This window comes from Tachypleus tridentatus, chromosome 6, assembly GCF_004210375.1.
Source record: "Tachypleus tridentatus isolate NWPU-2018 chromosome 6, ASM421037v1, whole genome shotgun sequence".
NCBI classification, from domain to species: domain Eukaryota; kingdom Metazoa; phylum Arthropoda; class Merostomata; order Xiphosura; family Limulidae; genus Tachypleus; species Tachypleus tridentatus.
This window is the reverse complement of record NC_134830.1, coordinates 87,239,935-87,262,428: the sequence shown is the minus strand read 5'-3', so window position 1 is coordinate 87,262,428 and position 22,494 is coordinate 87,239,935. Positions and strand designations below refer to the sequence as shown.

The 22,494-nt window shown below is 33.5% G+C and overlaps 1 protein-coding gene across 13 annotated transcripts in view; it reads right to left on the bottom strand.

Annotated features, from left to right (window-relative positions):
* Nucleotides 1–22,494, bottom strand: part of eIF2Bdelta (eukaryotic translation initiation factor 2B subunit delta) — a 110,935-nt gene that overhangs the window by 68,650 nt on the left and 19,791 nt on the right. For 8 of the 13 annotated variants that reach the window (XM_076505927.1, XM_076505928.1, XM_076505922.1 and 5 more), the window contains 3 exons: nucleotides 7,099–7,554; nucleotides 6,110–6,355; nucleotides 2,750–2,792 (listed from right to left, as the gene is read on the bottom strand). In XM_076505927.1, the coding sequence (XP_076362042.1) occupies nucleotides 2,750–2,792; nucleotides 6,110–6,355; nucleotides 7,099–7,470 (661 nt within the window). In that variant the 5' untranslated portion in view covers nucleotides 7,471–7,554. The remainder of the gene's footprint in view (nucleotides 1–2,749; nucleotides 2,793–6,109; nucleotides 6,356–7,098; nucleotides 7,555–22,494) is intronic. The other 5 variants (XM_076505933.1, XM_076505930.1, XM_076505932.1 and 2 more) reach the window with 1 other exon arrangement.

Below are 22,494 nucleotides of genomic sequence, written 5' to 3'. Positions count from 1 at the left end.
AAAACATTTCTCAACCTTGCTTGATTTGCTACTTTTAAATTTTCACTTGCATTTTCAGTTTATATATAGCACTGAGCATAACAACATACTTATACAAACTGTTTTTGCTTTTTTTTTCAATAGCTGATTTACCTTGGCATATTTGATTTATGACAAGTCACACAATGTATGAAAAAATTACTTAAATGTTCAGTGAACCAGAATTTTTTGCAACAATCGACTCCTTAACATCCTGAAACAATTTTAGTCACTAAAATAACATACATCCTTTAGCATTACTAAACATCACTGAAACTAGCTTAAAAAAGAACATTCTGCACATACTTTATCTGAATAACATGTATTTCTTCAAAAAAAACAACAATATTGTTGACATATATAATCTACATGTACAGTAAGAAATGTTACTGCAACGCTTGAAAAACCACAAGTCTAATGATAATCTGTTCAAACATAACACTTGTGAATACCATGTTAAAAGAACAGCTTTAGGGCAAATATAGATAAGCATACAACTCTAAATCTTTCAAGCTTTTATATGTAAATGTAATTACAAAAATTAATTTAAAAAATACTTTCTACCATTAGGTGTTACCTGAAGATTTCCAAATTAATATAGAAGAAACATCACCATCTTTTCAGTATGTTTTTTCACCATTTCTTTTAATTGTTTTTTATTAAAGGAAATACTGTACTATTTTAATTATAACATGTAAGTTCAAGATATAAATTTATAATTTTTCCATTTATTACCAAACACAAAATAACTAAAAACATATCAAACATTGTCTAACAAGCTTTTCACAATCACACTTGCATTAATTGCTAAACAAAATCAATCATAATTTTTATGTTTTAAAGCCATCTTTGAAAAGAGTTTAATCGTTCTACATCTTTTTCTTGATATTCTCCACACTTTCAGCCATTTTCTCAAACTTGCCTTCAATCTTATTAGAAAGTAGAGAAATTTTAAAGTTCGTTAATCAAAGAAGAATGCATCCATTTCATAATTTGGCTTTCAGGGTGTGTTCCTTAGGCACAGATCTTTAAATTGTATTCTTATGTATTATCGAGGAAGTTTAATGAGCCTTTAGACTATGAAACCCCATATTTACTGATGGATAAATTTAAAGATAGAAACAATAAAAAGGGACTGAGAATAATCATAGATTTGTTCATTGAAGATTAGATAAATATTCTTCCACCAAATTAGAGCAAACTATCTATACTGACCTAAGACTTATAGCATCTCTCTCTTGCCAGTATCAGACATAGCCATTATTTCCATAGTTTGGTATTGTTGTTGTTGAGGAGAACCAGGAGAACTCTTTCCCACGTATGCAGAATTTAGAATGTTTGTAGTTAAATGAAATGGATGGGAGCATGCATGTAATAGTTTATTATAGCAAAGCAGTATGAAAGCAACTTCCTTACATTTCATAAGGGTGTCCAATACTTGTCTCTTTTCACAGTCAGTAACTGAAAAACATAGGTAAATGCTAAATGGTTCTCATGATTATTGAAACCATGTGAAACAATACTCATTTTAAGAGAAGCCAAATCAAGAATGATGAACCATTTGCAATGAATGGCTTAAGTGTTCCAACAAAGTACTCTACTGATTCCAAACAACAACTTTTCTGATAGATATGTCTGCATGTTTCATTACTGTCATCGATGGACAAGTGAAATCCCTAATTTTAATGTTAACCACAGTTTTCACAGTTGCACTGCTGGTAATTTTTCCAACTACTGTAGGAGTTTTGTTACTATAAATTCCATATATTTTGGCAATTCCCAAACCTGGAAACATTTTGTTAAAATTTGTCAAGCATGGTCCAAAACTCCCAAAGGAATATAGGAGGTGAATAAACATTTCACTCTAATAACATTTCTCATTTGGTACCTGGTTTTACAAAACAAATGAGTCCAGTTTATTAATTTCAGAAGTTCTTGAACAATTTTCTTGGTCTTACTAGTAGTGAAATGTTTTTGGTCTTCATTTTCATCACCACGAGAAATGGAGAAATCACAAACACAAACTGCACATCTTTCATGGTTCGTACCCTTTGAGAATGATCCAATATCACTGGACGTTTTGAATAAGGACAAATAAAAACATTTTTTTTTATCATTTTCTCTCAAAAAATGATTGGTACACTGCAGACATTACTGCTTACCTGCTTTTTTTTTTAACAGATCTTTCCAAGCATTCATAAGATTGAGATGCAAAGCACAAAGCAGTGGGTTATTTTTGGAAAATTATTTGTAGAAAACAATTCCAGAATATTGCATGAATATGTAAGATGAAACAATACATATAGATGCATAAAAAAAGAAGAAGATGGAATAATTATGGCAAAATCATAAGAATTTGCAGATCTGTTACTGAATGTTCACACAGTCTAGTATGCACTGAAAACCTGTTCAAGTTCTCATATTAGACATAAACTGCATTACATGTTTGTTGGTGTAGTTAGTGATTGTTAACTCAGCTAAATGTTTAACATTGATGCTGTCTGTTGACTTTTATCTGCCTGTAAAATCTACTTAAGAAATACATTCAAGCTATCTTGACTATTGAAAGGCTAACAATTATGTTTGAGATAAAAGAAAAACCCGTTATATTACTAGTATCACTACTGATAATATTACCAGCTTATGGAATCAAAATATACCAACATTTATATGAATTGATACATCCTATAATAAACTGTACTAGAAGTTTTCATATACTCATAAACCTTACCTGGCATCCTTTTATCAGGAATTTCAGCAGCACGCTTAGCCTCCTGTTTTACATTAGAATAAATAAATAAATATATGTATAAAAGACCCACAGAATAAATAGAAACAGTAGTAAGAGCATACAAACAAAAATACTTATTGTGGAATTGCCCATTTCAAATAAATAGTTAGCAAAACTGACAATTACATTAAAAAATTACAGTCTGTGTACGTGTGGTAAATAACTCAGACCTTAATATTTAAAATTATACAATATAAAAATTATTTGCATTTATTGAAAGGATTTCAAGTACTAACTATTGAATTCTGACCTGACATACCTACCTTTTCAGACTGACTTCTCATTTGGAATTTTAAGTTTTGTGCAACAAGAGTTTTCAAACATGGTAAAAGTCATAATTATAAGAAAATACCCATCAAGAAATGAAACCTGTTACTAAGATGGTGCCTTTCATATAACTTTCCTGATTGTTTATTGGTATTTATGTAGCTAAAGTGATTATAATGTTTTATACTTATGAAGAAAGTCAGCGAGTACTTATAGTATTACAGGTTGTGGTTATTGCATATCATTTATTGTCATGGTAAGTAGACTATAGAATCATCTTTAATTATAAATTAGTATGTGTATTTCTGTGTTGAAAATTACTAATCCCCTCTAGTTTTTGAGGTAGGATAGATTTATTCAAAATAATCTTATACATCACAACATTAATTTTATTTATTTATTAAAAATTGTATATAAGAATGTATAATCTGCATGCTTTCACAAGTTTCTTTCATGTTCGAAGCATGACCAACAAAAATCAATAGTTGGTAATCAATAGTAAAGTGTTCCCATTGTGCAAAGGTACAGCTTTCAGACTAACTTTAAATGATTCAACAAAAAATCTCCATTCCTGAAGTTCATTTTCAGTACTTAATTCTTACATTAATGTTTATACAGAAACACAGTATCTTGCAAGCCGTAATGAGAAGCATTGCTTCATTCATAATGTATAAAATATTTCAACCTATTTTTGTATTTCAGATGTAACATGACCTTAAGATGTTGAAACCGTTGTATCCAAAATCTTGAAATTATGAAGCATATTTTCCAGAACTGTGAGAATAATGTAAACTTAACTTTATCACCACATCCTTTACTACACATGACAAGGTTTTTTTGGTGTCTCACATTCAAAATTTTATTAAACTATTTTTTGTGTTATAGAAATTATATAACAAAGTCTTAGCTAATAATCCATATTTTAATAAAACAAGTTTTATGTTATTAGTTCTATAAGACAATATTAAAAACATAATCCTGAATTTCCTCTAATGTGAAACACAAATTTTCTCTGGGCATTTTCTTTTCTCTATTTTATCTACCACCCTTCCAAAAATTACAAATTGAATGTAAATTACTCACTATAAAATCACCATTGCTCCAACAAACCATAACTTTTAAAGCAATCAATTCTGTTTGGTTACAGAGATGCCAAATAGAAAACCAGGCCCCTCTTGCCATGCCTCCCTGTTACATTCTTTCTTTCAGAATTTGTTAATGTAGTTCTCTCTTAGATTTAACTATATATTAACTCTAAGCAATGGAAAGTTAAGGTTTTTCTCCATCAGATGATGTATTATATAACATTGTGTTTTGAAGAGATGATTGTTAATTTTACTTAAACTATAAGCTACATTCCTGTAGGAAAGCTGATGGCTAGCTTGGATGAACTTGTAAAGGTTTTTGTTTCACAGTTAGAATATTTAGAAATATTTTGTGAGTTAGGGAAAATTGTCTGCTTTTTGAATGGTATTAGTCTAGGTTATTTGGTGTATTCTTTAAGTAAAAATTATTTAGTGCATTACTATCATTAGCATAAGAAAGTAAGGTTAAATGATATCGACAGCAAAAAAAAAAGATTGAGTAAGTACTTTAATTTCCTCTTTTTCATGTTTATTCTTTATATATTGTTATAAAAGTAACTAAAGTGTAAAAACAGGGATCATTCTAGGTTAGTTAAGATTAGGTTAGGTCAAATAACTAACAATACAACGAAAATATTTCAGAGACATGTGCATGAGCAGCTCACAGGTAAAGCAATTTAATAGTATAAGGTGAACTGCACATTCCCTAAGTGAGTTACAACTTATAACACAGACGGTAGTCAGAAATAGTTCAAATAGGCAATAAAATAATAAAATGTAATTACAAATAGATGTATACTGTTACCAGCTTAAAGATACTTAGGATACAAAAAATGTAGTTTCATGTTGCAATTTGAGGTTATACTAGAAAGAAAATAAGGGCAATTTAGATTTATTTTGATTTTCTTTTAGTGGTTAGAAGATCAACCAAACTGACTGATCCCATACAGAAATAGGGTAGAGAAAATAACATAAGATATAAAGTGTTACTGAAAAAAATATTTGAAATGAGATTTTTGAGATGATGGAAAGTATTTCTTAATCTTAACATGAAAATCACTTTCTACATAGACTATTCAAAACAAATGCTCAAAAAAATACATGAACAAATGTTTAAAAAAAATGATTTTTTTTGTATAACTTCTCATGAGATCCTAAATTACTAATAAACTTTTAAATCAAAAATTTGTGTTAGATTGTGAAATCTTACAGCTAAGTACCATAGGTCATAAAAGCACCAGATAATTTAAATTTTTGCATCTCAAAATGGCAAAAACTTCCACAAATATGTATATGAGATACATATTAGTCCATTAATAAGAATTGGCTCAATATTTGTCTTTACTGGTTTGGTACAGGTAGAAAATCTGGAACTGCACACCCACTGTTAAGAATATTTAGGAACTTGGACCCTGTTCAGATAATAAATAAGTAAAAGAACTTGCATTAAATAGATCACAAGCATTATTCTTTCAATACAGAGATAACTATTGCATGAAATACACATTTCCTCTCTTCAGATCTATAGGCTTATGCAACCTCCATTAGCACTGGAAATGATGGAATAATAATGAAAATACACTAGACTGAATAAATTTACCATTTTATGTTTGTTTCCTATACAATTTTGATATGCTATCAGCTAAGATGCTCAAATATTTATGCCAAACATGTTTCAACCTTGCCTTTATTAGATTGGCCAGGAACCTATATTTACACTGTTGTCACATTTTCTTTTAAATTCTAAAACCAATAACTGATACTTGGGTTGGAAACACATTTGGTTTAGTTAGTTTAAAGTACAATGGGTAATCTGTGCCAAACTTTAATTTGTATTTTATATTACTATTGCAAAGAAACATTCACACAGAATGCAATAGCAAGCCTTTTCAGAAAAAGGTATATATTTACTACTTTAAATATTAAATAGTAAATATTTACTACTTACAAATGCTGCTTTTCTCTCTGCTTTAAGCTGAGCTTTAGTTTTCTGTCCTTCTTCATTAGCAGCATAAGAGTCAACCTTCTGTTCTTTTCCTGCATCAGTACATGGCACCAAAGTTTTTTCCTTCAATGTTTTGTGTGTAGACATTACAGAAGAACAGACACTTTCAATTAAAGAATCATCCAACTCTGCTGATTTCAATAAACTTTCTGTTTTCACAAGTGTCTGATGGTCACAAACCTTTGTATTCTGCGCATTATTAAAAAAAGAAAACTGCCTTTACTTTTTGATATAATTTCAACATTAAATGAACCAACTCAAGCTTCTTTGAAATCAAATATTTCTTTTGAGAAAGATGAAATTACATTAACAATATACTAACTCCATTTATAAAGTTCATTAAAATCAGTAAATTTTATTTATTGAAACTTCAATTCTAACTTATTACCCTCCTCCTTTCTTTTGTTACTTACATTTTACATGAATGAATGATTGAAAAATCTCATTATTCAATCAGAAAAAGTGATGCTGTTAAAATCTTTAACAAATATAAAACTTTGATTATAAATGACTCCAAGTTCAGTGATCACATAATTAAATATCTACTTTCAGTTTCAAGGAAAAATTTACATATCTCTCAAAGTCATTGTGATCTGTTTCAGGAGATACATTACTCAGAATATCAATGCCCAATTTTATATAATACTTTTCATCTGAACGACTGTTCTTTTTATTTATTTTTCTTTGATAAATATTTTATTTTACCTCTTGATAGCAAGACTGGTTCTTTTTTTCCTTCTTTTTTGTATTAAAACAGGGAGATTAATCATATTGGATAAACAAGACCATATATGCAGTGATCTATATACATCTGTCTCCTCTATTTAAATTAAGAGTTAGTATACAGGCAAGAAACCGAGAGTACAAGGAAAATGTACATAATTTAACCCAAAATATTAAAGTAGACAATCAGTAACATTAATATTACTCACTATTGTGTTAATTGCCTCTAATCCACTGACAATGATTTTTTCTTTTGATGCTTTTCCACTAGAGTCACAATTTATACTAACTCCATTTTTCTCATTCAGCTGAATATTATCATCTGCTGAGAATATAGTCACTTCTTTTTCAGTAAAAATGCTTATCGAAGATTTCTTCTTCTTACTTTTTCTTTTTTTATGTTTCAAAGCACACTGACTTTCCAAGAGATTTGGATTATTCGTTGATTCTTTAGCAGGAAGTAACTTGTTATCCATAGATTTCTCATTTTGTACTCCAGAACACATAAGTTCTAAAGAGTTAGAAGCCTGAGTTAAACTCTCACTTGTTTTATCAACAACTTTAAAATTAGGTCCTTTCATATGATCATTTTCAATGCAGTTTGACGATTTGGCTCTTCTCTTTCGTCTTTTCTTATTTCCTGAAACCTGACTACCTCCCAAAGTCTATTTATCAGAAAAGGAAATTTAATAAATAACGAAAAAAGCAGTTTCTAACAGTGAAAATGTATTACCAATAGACAATTACCTCCTCATCCATAACTACCTTGACCTGCACATGCCATCTTGGCATTAGTAAAGATTTTAAAAGATTGCTAGTCTTTTATACCCCTATATTGTTTGAATCATTGCAGCAGGTATGTGTTAGTCATATGGAAACATTCCAACAATCCCACTGCACCCTCTGTACTAGCATAGATAGCTTCTTCTACCCTTGTGGCACAATTCTTATTTTTGAAAATTGAGGTATACAAGCCTGAAAATAACACTCAATTGGTAAGGAGGAAAAATAGGAGGTGAGTAAATGAAGGTTACTGAAGGAAAAAAAAAAAAAAACATAATCAAGAAGCAAGCAACTAATATAAAAGAAGCAGACATGCCACAACTGAAATATGAGGCACATATTTGGGGTATAGCACTACTTCTGTAACAGATCTGCTCTTCACTGGCAAAGATGATAAGACAGTGGGGCAGAAAAGAAAAGAACTTGCAGCTAGGACTAGAGGGTCATATATGAATAGCTCTAGTACAATCTGTCTGGGCAGAAACTATCCAGGGGAAATGACTTGAGATATGATGTATTATGTCAAGTGCAATCCAAAGACAAGGGCATCCAGGAGAAGATCCCTGCATATGTTTGTAAAATCAACAACTGTAGTCCACCCAGGCAAAACCCCTTGGTATACACTGGATTATTTTAAAGTGTGGTCCATCTGGTCAGAAAACATCCAGTGAAAATACATCACATAACAGATGTCATGCCATATTGTGTGTATAATATGCATCGAGTCAGTACATATTGGCAATGTGACTGTGTTGTAGTACAAGACACACTCATGAAGAAGCCTTGGTCCACCACCCCAGTAACAGAGAATCAGAAGTGGCAAGAATCCCAGTGCTCCATTAGAAGAAAGAGGAAGGTGATGTGTTGGATGTCTAGAGGAATGACCCATTGAAGACATTGCAAGGGATGTCTGCATCTTCCTATTTTGAAAAGAAGGAAGACCCAAAATGGGTCAGTACAAATAGACAGAAATACCTACTGGCTTTACTCATGAATTCCATGAGTGACAGTCCTCAGGATATATAACAGACACACACGTAGCATTGGAGAAGTATACAGAAACAATACTAATATATAAAATTCAACATATCTGACTAAGTAACACCTATCTCATAGGATCCCCTGAAATACAATGTATGAGCAATGATTGAAATGAAGAAAATAAGAATATGATGATTGACCCCAGTCACAGGTGAACAGATGTATATAGAACTGTTACAGGAGAAAAACAATATCTGCCCAAGGAAGACACTGAAGTTGTGCAGGGAAAAAGTGATAAATACTCAGGGAAATGTTTACATACTTGCCTGAATGATCTCATCCAAATGACAGCAGAGTCAAGCCACTACAAACAGTGTTAGATGAGAAATTATGTAGATGGCAATCAACCAGGGACACATCCAAATATGTCAGGTGTCAGGTATAGGAGTTGATGAACCCAACTCATGGGTATAATAAGGGAATGATCAGAGGAACTAAGAATGCTTTGGAACAATCAAATAGGTAAGACAACAATGAATGGAGACAGTACATTCCAAGCACCAGAGTAAGAGATGAATTGGGTGAAGGAGACAACATGTTAAAGGGAAAGGAAGTGGAGAAAAGATGAAAGAACCTACCTGGGCAGGTGAAGTCAAGAAAAGAAATGTAGATATGGATAAAGTAAAACAAATGAGAAAGGATGTTGTACAAAATGAAATGATGAACACTGCATGCCAAAAGAGAGGGACTGAGGTTATAAAAGAAATATCCATCTTACAAGAAACAAACTGCAGTGTGTACAAATCTGGCATCAAAGGAAATGTGCTGGATGGTCCAGAGGAAAGAAATAGAACAGCCCTGGGGAGAGAAACTTCATGGAAGTGGGAGAAAGAAGTGAGTTAAAAAGGGCAGCTCTACAAAGAGCAACAGTTGAAACAAACAAACCTTACACAAACAACCAAATTAAAAGCTAGGAAAGGTGAAGAACAGAAATACAGGAGGTACAGAAGCCAAGGGACAAATAAAAACTGAAGCAAGACTTATGTCTCTAGTACACAAATGAAGAGAATGGGTAAAAAAATACAGGCAATGCAAGATTCAAAACAAAGGGCTAGTCTCTTAGCTGAGGCATGGTACTGGACAAAAGACACACAGAAGGAGAGAGTATAGTGATGCTGGGATTAAAAATGACCACTCACAGTGAACAGAAGAGAAAAAAAAGGGGGGGAAGCAAGGGCTGTTGCTAAATAAAGGGCCAGAGAGAACTATGTCAAACCTGGCCAATCCAATGCATAAGGAAAAAAAACCAAAAGGGGAGTCTGAACAGAAACTGGGCATACAGGAGTAAGCTCTCAAGATTGGTATATGACCAAACAAAAGTCACTCTGAAAGGAGTATACAGACGTCTGGAAGAAAAAATTTCAGGGAAGAATGAGAAGCTTACAAGACAGAGTAAAAATAAGGTGTATTGCTCCAGTGAGGTCCAGAGAGCAGAGGGAACCACATTTGAGTGGTCAATATAGAAGAGTCAGCAAAGCACAACAAGGTTTGGTCAGGAAAAGTGAAAAGACCCAAAAGATGAGTCAAATCAAAGGGTAGGTATATAAGTGAAAACCATTCCCATCTTGATTGAATGTATCTATCTACTCAACTGAAGGAGAAAGAGCTAGAGACTTAAAAGGAAGAAACAGTGGTATTGTTTGAGATTGGGATTAGAGTGAATACCCCATTGACAGTGAATGAAAATTAATACAAATATGCAGTGTTCCCTAATGAGAGAACACACTCACAAAAAGACATGAGGATCAAGTGATTACTCTGTGGTTGGGACACAATAAGAGATCAGCTACAAGAAACAGAACTTGGGAAAATTATTCACCAAAATAGTAATTTCTAGGTTCTTGGCCCAATACACAAAACTCAGAGTATTACGAGAGACAAATTGGTATGTGGTTCCCACTTTCTAGGCAATAAAGGTAACGGCAAGACAGCAAAAGAAAACAATGAGTTTAAAAATTGTGACCAATGTGTAGCCTTGCCAGGACAACTTTCTCCTTCTAATTCTTACAGAAACAAGACAGCCAAAGAGTAGTAAGGGGTTTGAGCTGGAAAAGCTTGTTGTCAACATTACTAACTCCAAGTCAACTGCCAACTGGTGTTGATCCAAGTCTAGAATACAGAACCATAGTCTAAATGTGGTATTAAGCACAGCAGTGAAAGTACCAAAGCGATAGACTTAGCTGTGATGTCAGCAAGCTCATTCCTGTAAATACCAACATGGCTTGATATGCAGAAAAAAACTGGAGAAAAATGGTCTGGTCAGTTTTGAATATTGGTGAGAACTAATGTGAAGCAATTCCAGGGCCAGCTAAGCGAGTTGGTATAAATAGTACAATTCATGTACTGCATAGCTACTACATGATCCATGGTGCACAATTTGGCAGTGAGCACAGAAACTGTAAAGGGATCCTGTGTGTGTAATCATCAAACCCCATCAAACCATGGCAGAGCTCACACAGTCACCTGATTTTGAATCATCCATGTAAATGGGAATGGAAGGATGATTCACAAAATGTTTACAAAATAAAAGACAGTGCTTTTAATCATGAGTATGACTGGAGTGATGAACAGGGTCCAACATCTCTAAGGCCGAGATCCTGACAGAACCAAAGTCCAGTTTGGATCAAATAAGGGCACAACTGATCTTTACTACGAACATTGATTAACTACCCCAGAGATGTAAAAGAAGACACAGAGGATGTTCAGTGCCCTCACATAGCTGCTTAATGTGTGGAATAAAAATCAGCTTATAGTCAAAGATAAGCTCCAAGAACTTTACCTTAAGGACAACTGGAAAAACAATCTCACTAAGCTGAGATTATTATTATTATTATTATTATTATTATTTACTGCCCATTGGCAGTAAAAATTCATGCAAGTTGTTTAAGAGAAAGAAAAGGCAAAACTGATTGCCATGGCCCACTTTATTAAATGATTGAGGGCAGTCTAAAGTTGCTGCTCAATAAACCTCATGCTCGACCACTGACACGAGATGTGGAAGTCATCAAAATGAGTTTATTTACAAGAGTAGGAGGAAGTTGTGCAGTTATTACATTATTATTTGCACTGAAAAGTGTGACTCTCAAGACCAGTGGTTCTGAACCTTTTCTGACTTGCAGCACACTAAGACAATCTGAAAATTTTCCTGGCATACCTGGAAAGCCTTAATGATTTTTTTAGGTACACATTATACAACAAGCACTAAAAGCCTTACAACAAAAATCACGACCAAAGCAAGCAATAATAATGTCATTGTGCATCACGTTTAGATACACGTAACACAGAAGAGTTAACTTAAAAAGCCTTAGAACAAAAATCATGGCCAGAGCAAGCAATATTAATGTCATTGTGCATCACATTTAGATACACTTAACACAGAAGAGTTAACTTAAAAAGCCTTAGAATGAAAATTACAGCCAAAGCAAGCAATATTAATGTCATCTGCACATTGACAATACTATCGCTTGCTTTGGCCATGAGTGTCGTTCTAAGGCTTTTAACAATTTTGTGGTATAGCAGAAAAATCAAAACTTTTTTATTTTTACATATGTTTTCAATGTGACGCTTGTGCCTGCTGCTGAGAGCAAATCAAGTTGAAGCGAGGCTCTAACGTAGACAAACAAGCTTGCATTTCATCATTGACTGTAAAAAGCCTCCCTTTCTTTCAGGCTTTAATTTTAGTCAATGCTGAAAATCCAATTTCGGAAAACTACGAAGATGCAAATGAAAGCATAACTTTAACTGCTTTTGAACTGACTATAGGATATGATTTTTTAATGCAGATCCAAAACTAATCCAAGCTCTTTTCGGGAAACAATGACTGATAAAATTTGTCTTTTTGTAAATCAATGAGCTGTTCTTCCTCCTCAGTTGTAAGATTTGTTGTCTCGTTGATTCTGAATGGATAGGTCACCCAGTTATATTCGTCAAGAGCAAGGGACGGGAAGTAATGTTTTAGTCCAGACTGTAGGTCGCCTACGGTGCTCAAAATTTGAGGGACAGTTTTCTTCTTTAACGGACATTTGTTAACAGAAGGAAAACAATCAAGGACTCCTTTTGAGATCTTATTCTTCCACAGTGTCACCTTTTCATCGAAGGCCTTCAGTTTGGACGTTACAGTAATAATGTTTTCAGATGGTCCTTGGAGACTTAAGTTCAGAGAATTTAATTTGTCAAACAAGAAACGGAACCTTCAGCCACCAGATTTCATCATGAAAAGAAAATTCAAAACCTGCTTCCTCAATCTCCAAGAAAGAAATTACTTCAGTTTTTAGTTGGACAAGATGCTTTAACACCTTTCTTTTCAAAAGCCATGGAACTTCAGTGTGATACAGTAGCTTTTTGTAGTCTGAATCAATCACCTCACAGAAAAGAGAGAAAAGTCGAGATTGAAGTGGCCGAAACTTGATGAAATTCACCACTTGAATAACTTGATTCATAACAGACTGCAAATCCTTTGGCAAAGATTTGGAGGCAAGCACCTCTCTGTGAATCATGCAGTGAACAATCCTAATGTTTGGATTTTGTTGGTGCACCAGAGTGACGAATCCCTTCTTTTTTCCTTGCATTGAAGGACAGCCATTGGTGAAAACCCTGACACAGTTATTCCAATGTAATTTCAAGAGCAAAATGTTTTCATTCAGCAACTCAAAAATGTCTTGGCCTTTCGCTGTACTTTTTAAATCTTTGCAAAATAAGTATTCGTTTACGATTTTTCCATCTTTTATGAATCAAACAAAAGCCAGAACTTGATCCTCTCCAGTAGATTCATCAACTTGAAGAGACCATAGCAGAGACAATTCATCTTCAGGCTCTTTGAAGTGTTTGCAGATTTGATCCTTCAAATTCAATGACAAGTCTGCAATTCTGCACGAAATTATGTCATTGGACAGTGGAACTTGCTTAACCTTTGTGGTGGCATCCGTTCCAAGCATAGTTTCAACGATGATTGCTAACGCTGGAGCAATGACTGATTCAGCCTCTGTATGTACTTTCTTGAGTTTTGCCAACAATTGAGCAACCTTATAACTTGCAATCAACTGAGCAGCTTCATGTAGTTCACAAGCTTCCTTGATTGATCATGTTGTTGAGCCATGAGATTCTCAAAGTATTCTTTTGGTTTATCCCTCACAGTTGAATATTTTGTTTCCAAGTGTCTCTTCAGTTTGCTAGGAACAAGTGCCTCGTTCGATAAAGCTACATTGCAGAGTAGGCAGAATGGTAATTGAGAATGTTCCCAATTGCAAAGCGATAAAACCATATTCAATGTACTTGTTTTTGTACTTTCATTTCATTCCTTGCTTTTGATTCAACACATTCTCCTTTGCAGCACCAGACTTACTTAGATATTTTTCTACGGATGAACGATAAAGCTAATACATGCACGATAAGCATAAAGTTCTGTAATTGGTATAAAATTCCTACCTCCAGTGTAGTAGCTGTAGCTTACTGCAGAATGAGGTGTTCCAAAAAGCAGTTTGTTTGATACATCATTTACGATGTACGAAGCTCTTGTTGTGCCACAATTAAACAAATAGTCGAACCGTTGCAGTCAAGAATGAAATTTAAGTATGAACTTCTCAGTGCTTGAGTTCAATGAAAACCATTGAATGTTTTGGAAGGTTTCAGAGTGTCTCTATATAGTAGCTTTTATTAGCTTATGTGTTCGACTTGCTTGTAAAATCCCAAGAAAGTTGAATATGTTTCAAAAACACAGCAGCACACCTGCCAATCTCACGGCACACAGGTTGAGAATCACTGCTCAAGACACAGCTCTATAGAGCTCCAAGTTCTTGTGGGAAAGAACTGGAAAGCATCAAACTAACATGGACTAAGAACTGCTGGTCCACCAGTCTTAATGGCTAAGAAGGTAGAAGAAGAAACAGAACTACTAGATACAAATGAAAACTTTTGCAGAGAGTATTGGCAATTTCTGGTCATCAGTAACTTCCTGGCCATTGGAGAATAAGACTGAAAGGCATAACAAGCAAAGTATACTGCCCACTGACCTTCCAAATCCTGTCCCATAGCACTTTGTAACAGATGATAGAATAGGTGCTGGTTGTAAACTTAATCCAAGATTACTTCTAATTTTGACATCTTGCCTGCCGAGCATGTGCACAAGCCCACTGAAAAGCAATGCAGTTTGTAAGTGTGGGGTACCTATGAAAGGTATCCTAGGCTCTTTTTTGAGCCTTCTGTGCCATTTGGCAGATAGGATTCCACCACGGACGAGGATACTGTAGGAAACGTGTCAAGGTAATAAGAACAGATTGAGCAGCTGCTAGATTACAATCAATTAATGCTGCCACACAGTCTTCTATCAATGGCTTACAGATAATGGCATGATCAAGTTCTGAGAGAGCAGTGAAAGAGGGCCGGACACATGGGTCAGGTGGCAGCAACCATGGTTAGTCTCCCTCAGAATGAAAGGGAAATGATCACTGCATCATAGTTCATTATCAACCCCTCAAGAGAAGTGAGACAAGAGTGAAGGGGAGCATACAGAGATCAATAGCAGTAAAAGACTAAGTAGGTGCATGAAAATAAGTATATGAAACTGTATTGAAGAGGAAGGTTGTGATCTCAGAGCATATACTCTACTGAATGACCCCCTCCCATCAATATCAGCACCATCCTAGGGGGGATTATGTCCCAAGAAAACATGGATGGCTACAGCCTCCAAGGGTGTATCAAGTGACAAAGACAGGGTGGGCACATGCTGATCAACTAGCAGTGCTACCCCTCCATACATTCATCCATCACACATCCTGTAATTTCAAACAAAGAAAACAGGGTAGAAGGCTCTTATTCCCAACCATGTTTTTTCGGGGTTTTTTTTAAGTGGAAGGACAGTCTGTTGACCTGCAAATATTCTACTTTAAGTCATATAGGCAAGTCTCTGTTGGTGGACATAGACTGCAGTGATGGAGGGCATAAACAATAACTGTTCCACGTCTTGGGGCCAAAGAAGATGGACCTGAGGAAAAGCCTGAAGCTAGAGCAAAATAAAGTGGATCCAGGGAGCTACTGGAAGGAATGGGGTATTCATAATAAACAAATAAAATACATTTCAGAGGCCACTGATCCCACCCACCATGGAACCCTATGAGGAAATTTTCTGCACTTCCATACAAGGACGTTGCAGCAACGTCAGGGTTTTGTAAGCACTACATCCAAATACCAGCATCACACACAATATTCACAACACCTGTTGAGAATGTTCAACAGTGGTACTTGGTTGAACATAAACCAAGTGGACCATGTAATTGACCTTGGAGGCCATCCCAAAGCTGCTCAGCTACAAGATTTCATAGGTCGCCATGCACAGCAAACATGTAGATGGATGTTTAAATCCAAAAGGATGTAAACTGACATTACAGAACCTTCTCTGGGAGGTCCCCTCACCACTTACAGGAATACACCTTGATGTGACGAGCTATAGAAAGAGGCAAGTGGAAGCCAGTGGTCCAAGAAATGTGAGTCTAAAGACTCACAGTAAAGATGATATGCAACAGCATACTACTCAACAAAATACATACAAAACTGAAGAAAGGCAGTCTGTGAGCACCCAGAATAAAAAGACAAACCTCACCTAGAGGAAGTGAAGAAAAGAATGTAACAATGGGGCATAATAACCCATCGAAGTGAGAAATAGGAAACCATGGTGAAGTGAGGTGACTGCAGTTAAGTATACAGCTGGGACAGATCAAGAAAGGTGCTTTAAACTCCCATGTATCAAGAGACAAAAAAGCTTAAACGTTTGGTTGAGTAGAATCCACACATTAGGCAGCTACATTATGTAGCAGGACACAAACAGACTGAGTATGGTAACCAGACCAGATGCAACCTTGAGGAGGAGATCTAAAAAGTGAGTAGAGGGGGTGCAAAATGTAAGTCAGAAACCTTCATAGACAACCTGCAAAAACAACAGGATTGTTGTGAAGTGTAGCCAAAAATAAACATGAACTAAAGAAATCACACAGATAACGAACTAAGAAAAACTTAGGAATGTGTAGAGTACATAAAAGTAAACCACCTGCAAAACTAAGAAAATTGACTTAAAACATAAAAGGATAAATAACATCTAAAGTACCAAACCACTAAAGGGACTAATAAAGGTATACGACCCTTAAACATGAAATGTAAAAGTCAACTCAAAGAAATTATAGAACAAAGGATATGAAAAGCAAACTTACCTTAAAGAACGTGAGAATAAACAGGTACCCACAAAACAAAAGTTGACTCAAAATATATGAGCAATTAGATGTGACTAGTTGCAAAGATGCAGAAAAAGGAACACATAAATAAATAAAAAATGAAAAAATGTTAAACACTTAACCAAATTAACAAAAGAAACAAACTAAATGTAAATTGTAAATTAAAGTAACCTAGATGGTAAAAGTATAAACTTCTAACTTACACTAGGCAACACTCACATATAACTAAAATCATGAAATATGATGTACAAGCAACACTATGAAAGAAAATAAGAATATGATGACTGACCCCAGTCACATGTGAACAAATGTACAGAGAATTACCACAGAAGGAAGACAACATCTGCCTATGGAAGATACTGTAAAATTGTGCAGAGAAAGAATGATAAAAGCTTGTAAATTATCCATATACCAGCCTGAGTGATCCCATCTAAATGACAGCAGAGTCAAGCAGCTAAAGGCAGAGTTAGACAGTGAATTTGGTCTGAAGAAACAATATGGCCCATCTAAGAAGACCCTTGAAGAAGGAAACAGGTGCAAATAAGTGATGAACCAAACAAAGAGGCAAGCAGAAGCCTGCATAAGTATTATGTATAAAAGACTGGTGTGCTTTAAAAAAAAAAAAATTACCAATGCCTAGAGGGCAAATTAAAGTTAAGACGTCTACAGGGAAAAGGAGGTGGCACTGTTTCACAAACTCTAAATACAAATTGCAAACTAAAGTAGCCAAATGGTAAAAATATACTTACAAAACACTGATCAAAGAAGACATAAATTATATAAATTACCAAGCATGGAAATTAGATCCATACACACAAGCTTTCAAAAACTCAATGAACTTTGGTATATCTATGGAGAGTGAGAAATACACACTGAAAAGCTCACCACAGATCTCCTGGTAAAAGAACAATACCTATCTTAAAATGAAACAATCCCTGACTGAACATGGAGACAAGAACTCCCCACAAATTAAAATCTGTGCTTCCTCAGCAGACATTGTGAAACCTGAAACTGAAGCCTAGTGTTATAAACACTATTTAATTACGGTGGGAAGGTTATCAACCTATGAACAAAGTAAAATCTGAGAAACAGAAACATCTCAAAAACAAGCAAGTAGTAGCTTAACCTTAACTGTTGATTAAACACAATAAAAGAATGTCCAGTCACATGAAGAATGTAAAACACATCTACAGATGGCACAATGAGATTGGTGGATGGTAGTCACATGATCAATACGTTACTGCAATATTATAAAAAATATACGAGTATAAAAAACTGGTGTGCTTTGAAAAAGGTTACCAATGTCTAATGGGCAAATGAAGGTTGAAATGGCTATGGGGGAAAGGAGGTTATACTGTTTCACAAACTCCAGTTTCTCCATAAATTGTTTAATTAGTTACCTTGACAACAATATATCACAAGGTTACAACTGAATTACATATAATTATTCATTACTCTCTAAGTTTGTTAATGTAAGAATTAGTAATTTAAAAATGCTCACCAAAATAAAAGGAATAATTCAGTTACCAACATTAGAACAACACAGTTAGCTGATGTCAAACAGTTATACAATGGCCTCTTATTATAAATGTCAAAAATTCCTTAATAAAATCATAAATGTAAATAAGCTGGTGATTAATTTACTAAAAATTAACAGAAACTGTGTAATATTCTGAGGTAAATATCATGTGTCTTTATCTCAAGTTTTGAGTAAGTACCATTGTTTTAGCAGTGTAAATAGCTTGCTAAATATGTAAATGGTTCTAGTATGTTTTGAAATAAACATTCTTAGAAATGAAAATTCCTAAAGACCATTAAAATTGTAATGGATAACCTGAAAAATCTGTATTGAGAAAATTAGTTAATCAATTGTCACCAATAATTTTAAAAAGCAGAATATTTGTGTTTCAATTCACAATACCACCTGAAGATAAGGAATTTGCATAAAATTTCATGAATATCAAAGTTGGACATTTACATTAAATAATGTTTTTCAAACATACAAGTTTGGAAAAGAGCTCCTTAACTGAAAAACTAAATAACTTTTGTTTGATTGGAAGAAACTAGGGAAGATTATTATATTGTTTTAAAGTTTCCTATATCTTTTGATGCCTGTCTTGCTATGAGACTAGTTCCAGGTTTAGTCCCACTTTAATCTAAAGAGAATAGCTCACTGTAGAAGTCTGTTTTATCCAGTTATGTCTTTGTTCAATTTTAAATGAAGTTTAAGTTTTCAGTTTCAAGTATCATCTTGTGGGTACTATGCATTGTCAACAAAACTGTGCAAACATACATACTAATATTTTTCACTACAACTGCTAATTTTTGCATTTGTGTGATTTATTATTATTTGTTTAGAACTTCCAACTATTCAACACTAATAATATTCAATTTTTCCCCCCATCACTATAGAGTAAGTTACTAAATACTGTAAATTTGTTGTTATTGTAAAATTATCTGCTAATACTCAAGCTCAATATTTCAGCTTACACTTTTCTCAAGAATTCAGTATCATATACAAATGCAAACTGATAATTGAAAGGAACACATACAATTAAAAAACTGTTGTCTTAGGTTTATAAGACTGAAAAAGTCTCTCTTGATTCAATCTGACACTTGTAAAACAGACAGAAGTAATTCTTGACCTTTGTAATTATTATTATTATAAATTTCTTTTTTAGTGTGTATGTCAATGTGTTCAATTGCTTGCAATTTTCTGTCGCCTAGTCATTCTAATGTCTTTTAATGCGAGTAAAATAATGTGACAATTCCATTTTCTAACTCAGTTTTTAATTTTTGTATGTGCTCTTTACATTTATCAGTTTCCTTGTGTATGCGACACTATAACCTTTAATGAAGATGTGAGCAAAAACATCAGGTTTGAATGAAATAATCTCTTTTTCTGGAGTGTGATTAGTTTTTGTTTTTGTAAATATGGCTTAAATCTTCCAATCTACTTAGCAAAGTGTAAAAACTGATACAAGTACTAGTTTATCCATTTTCTATAAATCTGTCCTTTACATTTCTGCCATTCTTACAGCTTTGTCTCTTACTTTTCCTACAGACAAGCTTCCATGTAGTAATAAGATAGCCAAAAATTTTCCAAAACAATTTCCCTCACTTTCCAAGCAAAATTTCATATTTTCCAGACTTGCACACAAAAAAACAAACTGATATTTCAAATTTTCATCATTACCCAAATTAATTAACACCATTTCATATTCTAAAATATTTATAAAAACCACTGAAAACTTCAGAACATCTTTAGAGTACTTTCAACAACTGTACTGCAAGTGAATGATAAAAAAAAAAACACTCAAATTTTTTAATAAAAGAATATTTGATCTAACCTAACATTTTATGTAGTGAATTAGAATATAATAATGATAACTCTAGAAATCTGAAGACCTGTCAGATGTGGAGTACTCTCCTGAACTATGTCACATACAACAAATTATAGTTGTATGGCTACTTGCCAGTAGGTAGTTTTACAGTATGTCATACCTCTGACAGTATCTAAATGAATTCACAATAGATTCAAGATGCTAATTTTGAATAGACAAATGCACACATATGATCCTAGTTATGGCGAGTACAATTGAAATGATTCTTTGCAGTATTGTCAAAAGTCAACATTCAGTTCATACAATGTATTTAAAAAGATAGAACTGTAGGCAAGGGACACAGAAACAGCATGGCAGGTATAACAAGAATTAAATTAACTCAATCAAGTTCCTAAAAGCAAGAGTTACATCATTCAGTGTCATATAAAATACTTACATATATTAATGCCACAAAAATACTCAACTATTTAATATAAGCTTTTCTAAATACTGATGTGTTTAATTATTACAACTATCTAAGTAACTGAAGTACTGTCATTATGAAGTATAATTATGTTCAATTAATTCTAGGTAGTTCAGCTTAACTGACTAATGTCTCAACTCATAATAATAATTAACAAATTACAATTAGTAATGTATTCACTATTTTTAATTATTCTAACTATCCAAGTATCATGAGAGAATAATCAATTAGTTGAATGTAATAGATTAGTGAGTCCAGTGATTAACCTATTGGTAAATTCCACTAGTACTCCTCTGGTTTTCAACAAAAGGCTTATACATTCTTTTGATCCAAGATTTCAAGAAGGCAAGTTAGGTCTTTAGTATGCTCAAAGTTTGTTGTTTTTTTTTAAACCTAAATGCATTTTAGTTACTAAGCTTAATAAATTATAGTGGAATTCTATGGTATCAGTATAATTATTTATGACTTTTTGGTTATTCACGCAAGTTATGTAATGTTTGAGTAACATGACTGAAAGGTCAATATAATAAAAAATAATATACATATTATAACCATAATTTTTAAGCCAAAACAAAACACATTAAAATTAAAAAAAATATGCTAGGGTACAAGCTACAATATGAGATTATAAAATGTATCCTAGGTTTTGGAGGTGACTGTGGAAGTAGACCCACATTACAGTGGGGATACATTGTCTATCAGTCTTAACCTCCAATTCACTAGTCTCACATACAAAATAGATACAGTTAGACTAGGAATTAGGAGAGTGAAATGTGGGTGCTCAAGCCCATAATGTCCCACATCTGCAGAAAGTTGTGGGATGGTGACTGTCTCTCCCAAGCTAAAATTAGAATAAGAAAAAGATAAAAATAAGGTACTACCATTTGGGGGTAAGTAAGATGAAACTTACCTCTTGAAGTTAGCATTTCTACCCCCAAAATGGCAGAGGCACTAATTAACATGACATTGAACCATATCAGTACACTAAGTTTACTGTGATATGCAACTTGAGATGTACATCTGCATAAAGTAGTGCCAAGTTCTTAAATTAACTTACTTTTAACTAAAAATAATTACTTATAAAAAATCTCTAATAAAAATATTTCATTAGAAATCTTATTTTTTGTCTACAAAATACTTGTAATCTTTACTAAAAGTCTACCCAATTTTGTGAAGATAAACACGCTGTATCACAAGTCATAGTGCAAATACTTGTACAAATGTGTGGATGAACTTGCATATATCATATCAAGCCTGTAGTAAATGAGTTAATTGAGTTATATTGCATCAGAATATCTAAGTACTGCATGTAATGTTCTAGATTTCTGTCAGGGTATTAAAACAATCAAAAAATAATTATTATTTAGTTCTATTCTAGACTGAATCATCATTAATTTAACAATAAAGAGTATATAGTGACAATTTTTACTGTGATCTTACCACAGATTGTATTGTAATAATAAAATGGAGAAGGATAATTCATCTTGTCAATGGTGTTCTAAAGTACCTGAACCAATCTGTGTGGGCTTTGACAAAAATAGAGAATTATTTAAAGCACTGAATACAGCTGTGGCAACCAATACCATAACAAATGGATGCATATACATTTGATTTGTTGAAATATATTTCTTTTTTAAAAACAAGCAGACTGAGTTGAAATTCACTGCTAACAAATCACAGATACCTACTTTAAAGAATCCAGTATTATGAAACCTGACATTTTGAGATTCAAAATGTTTTTTTAACACATTAGAG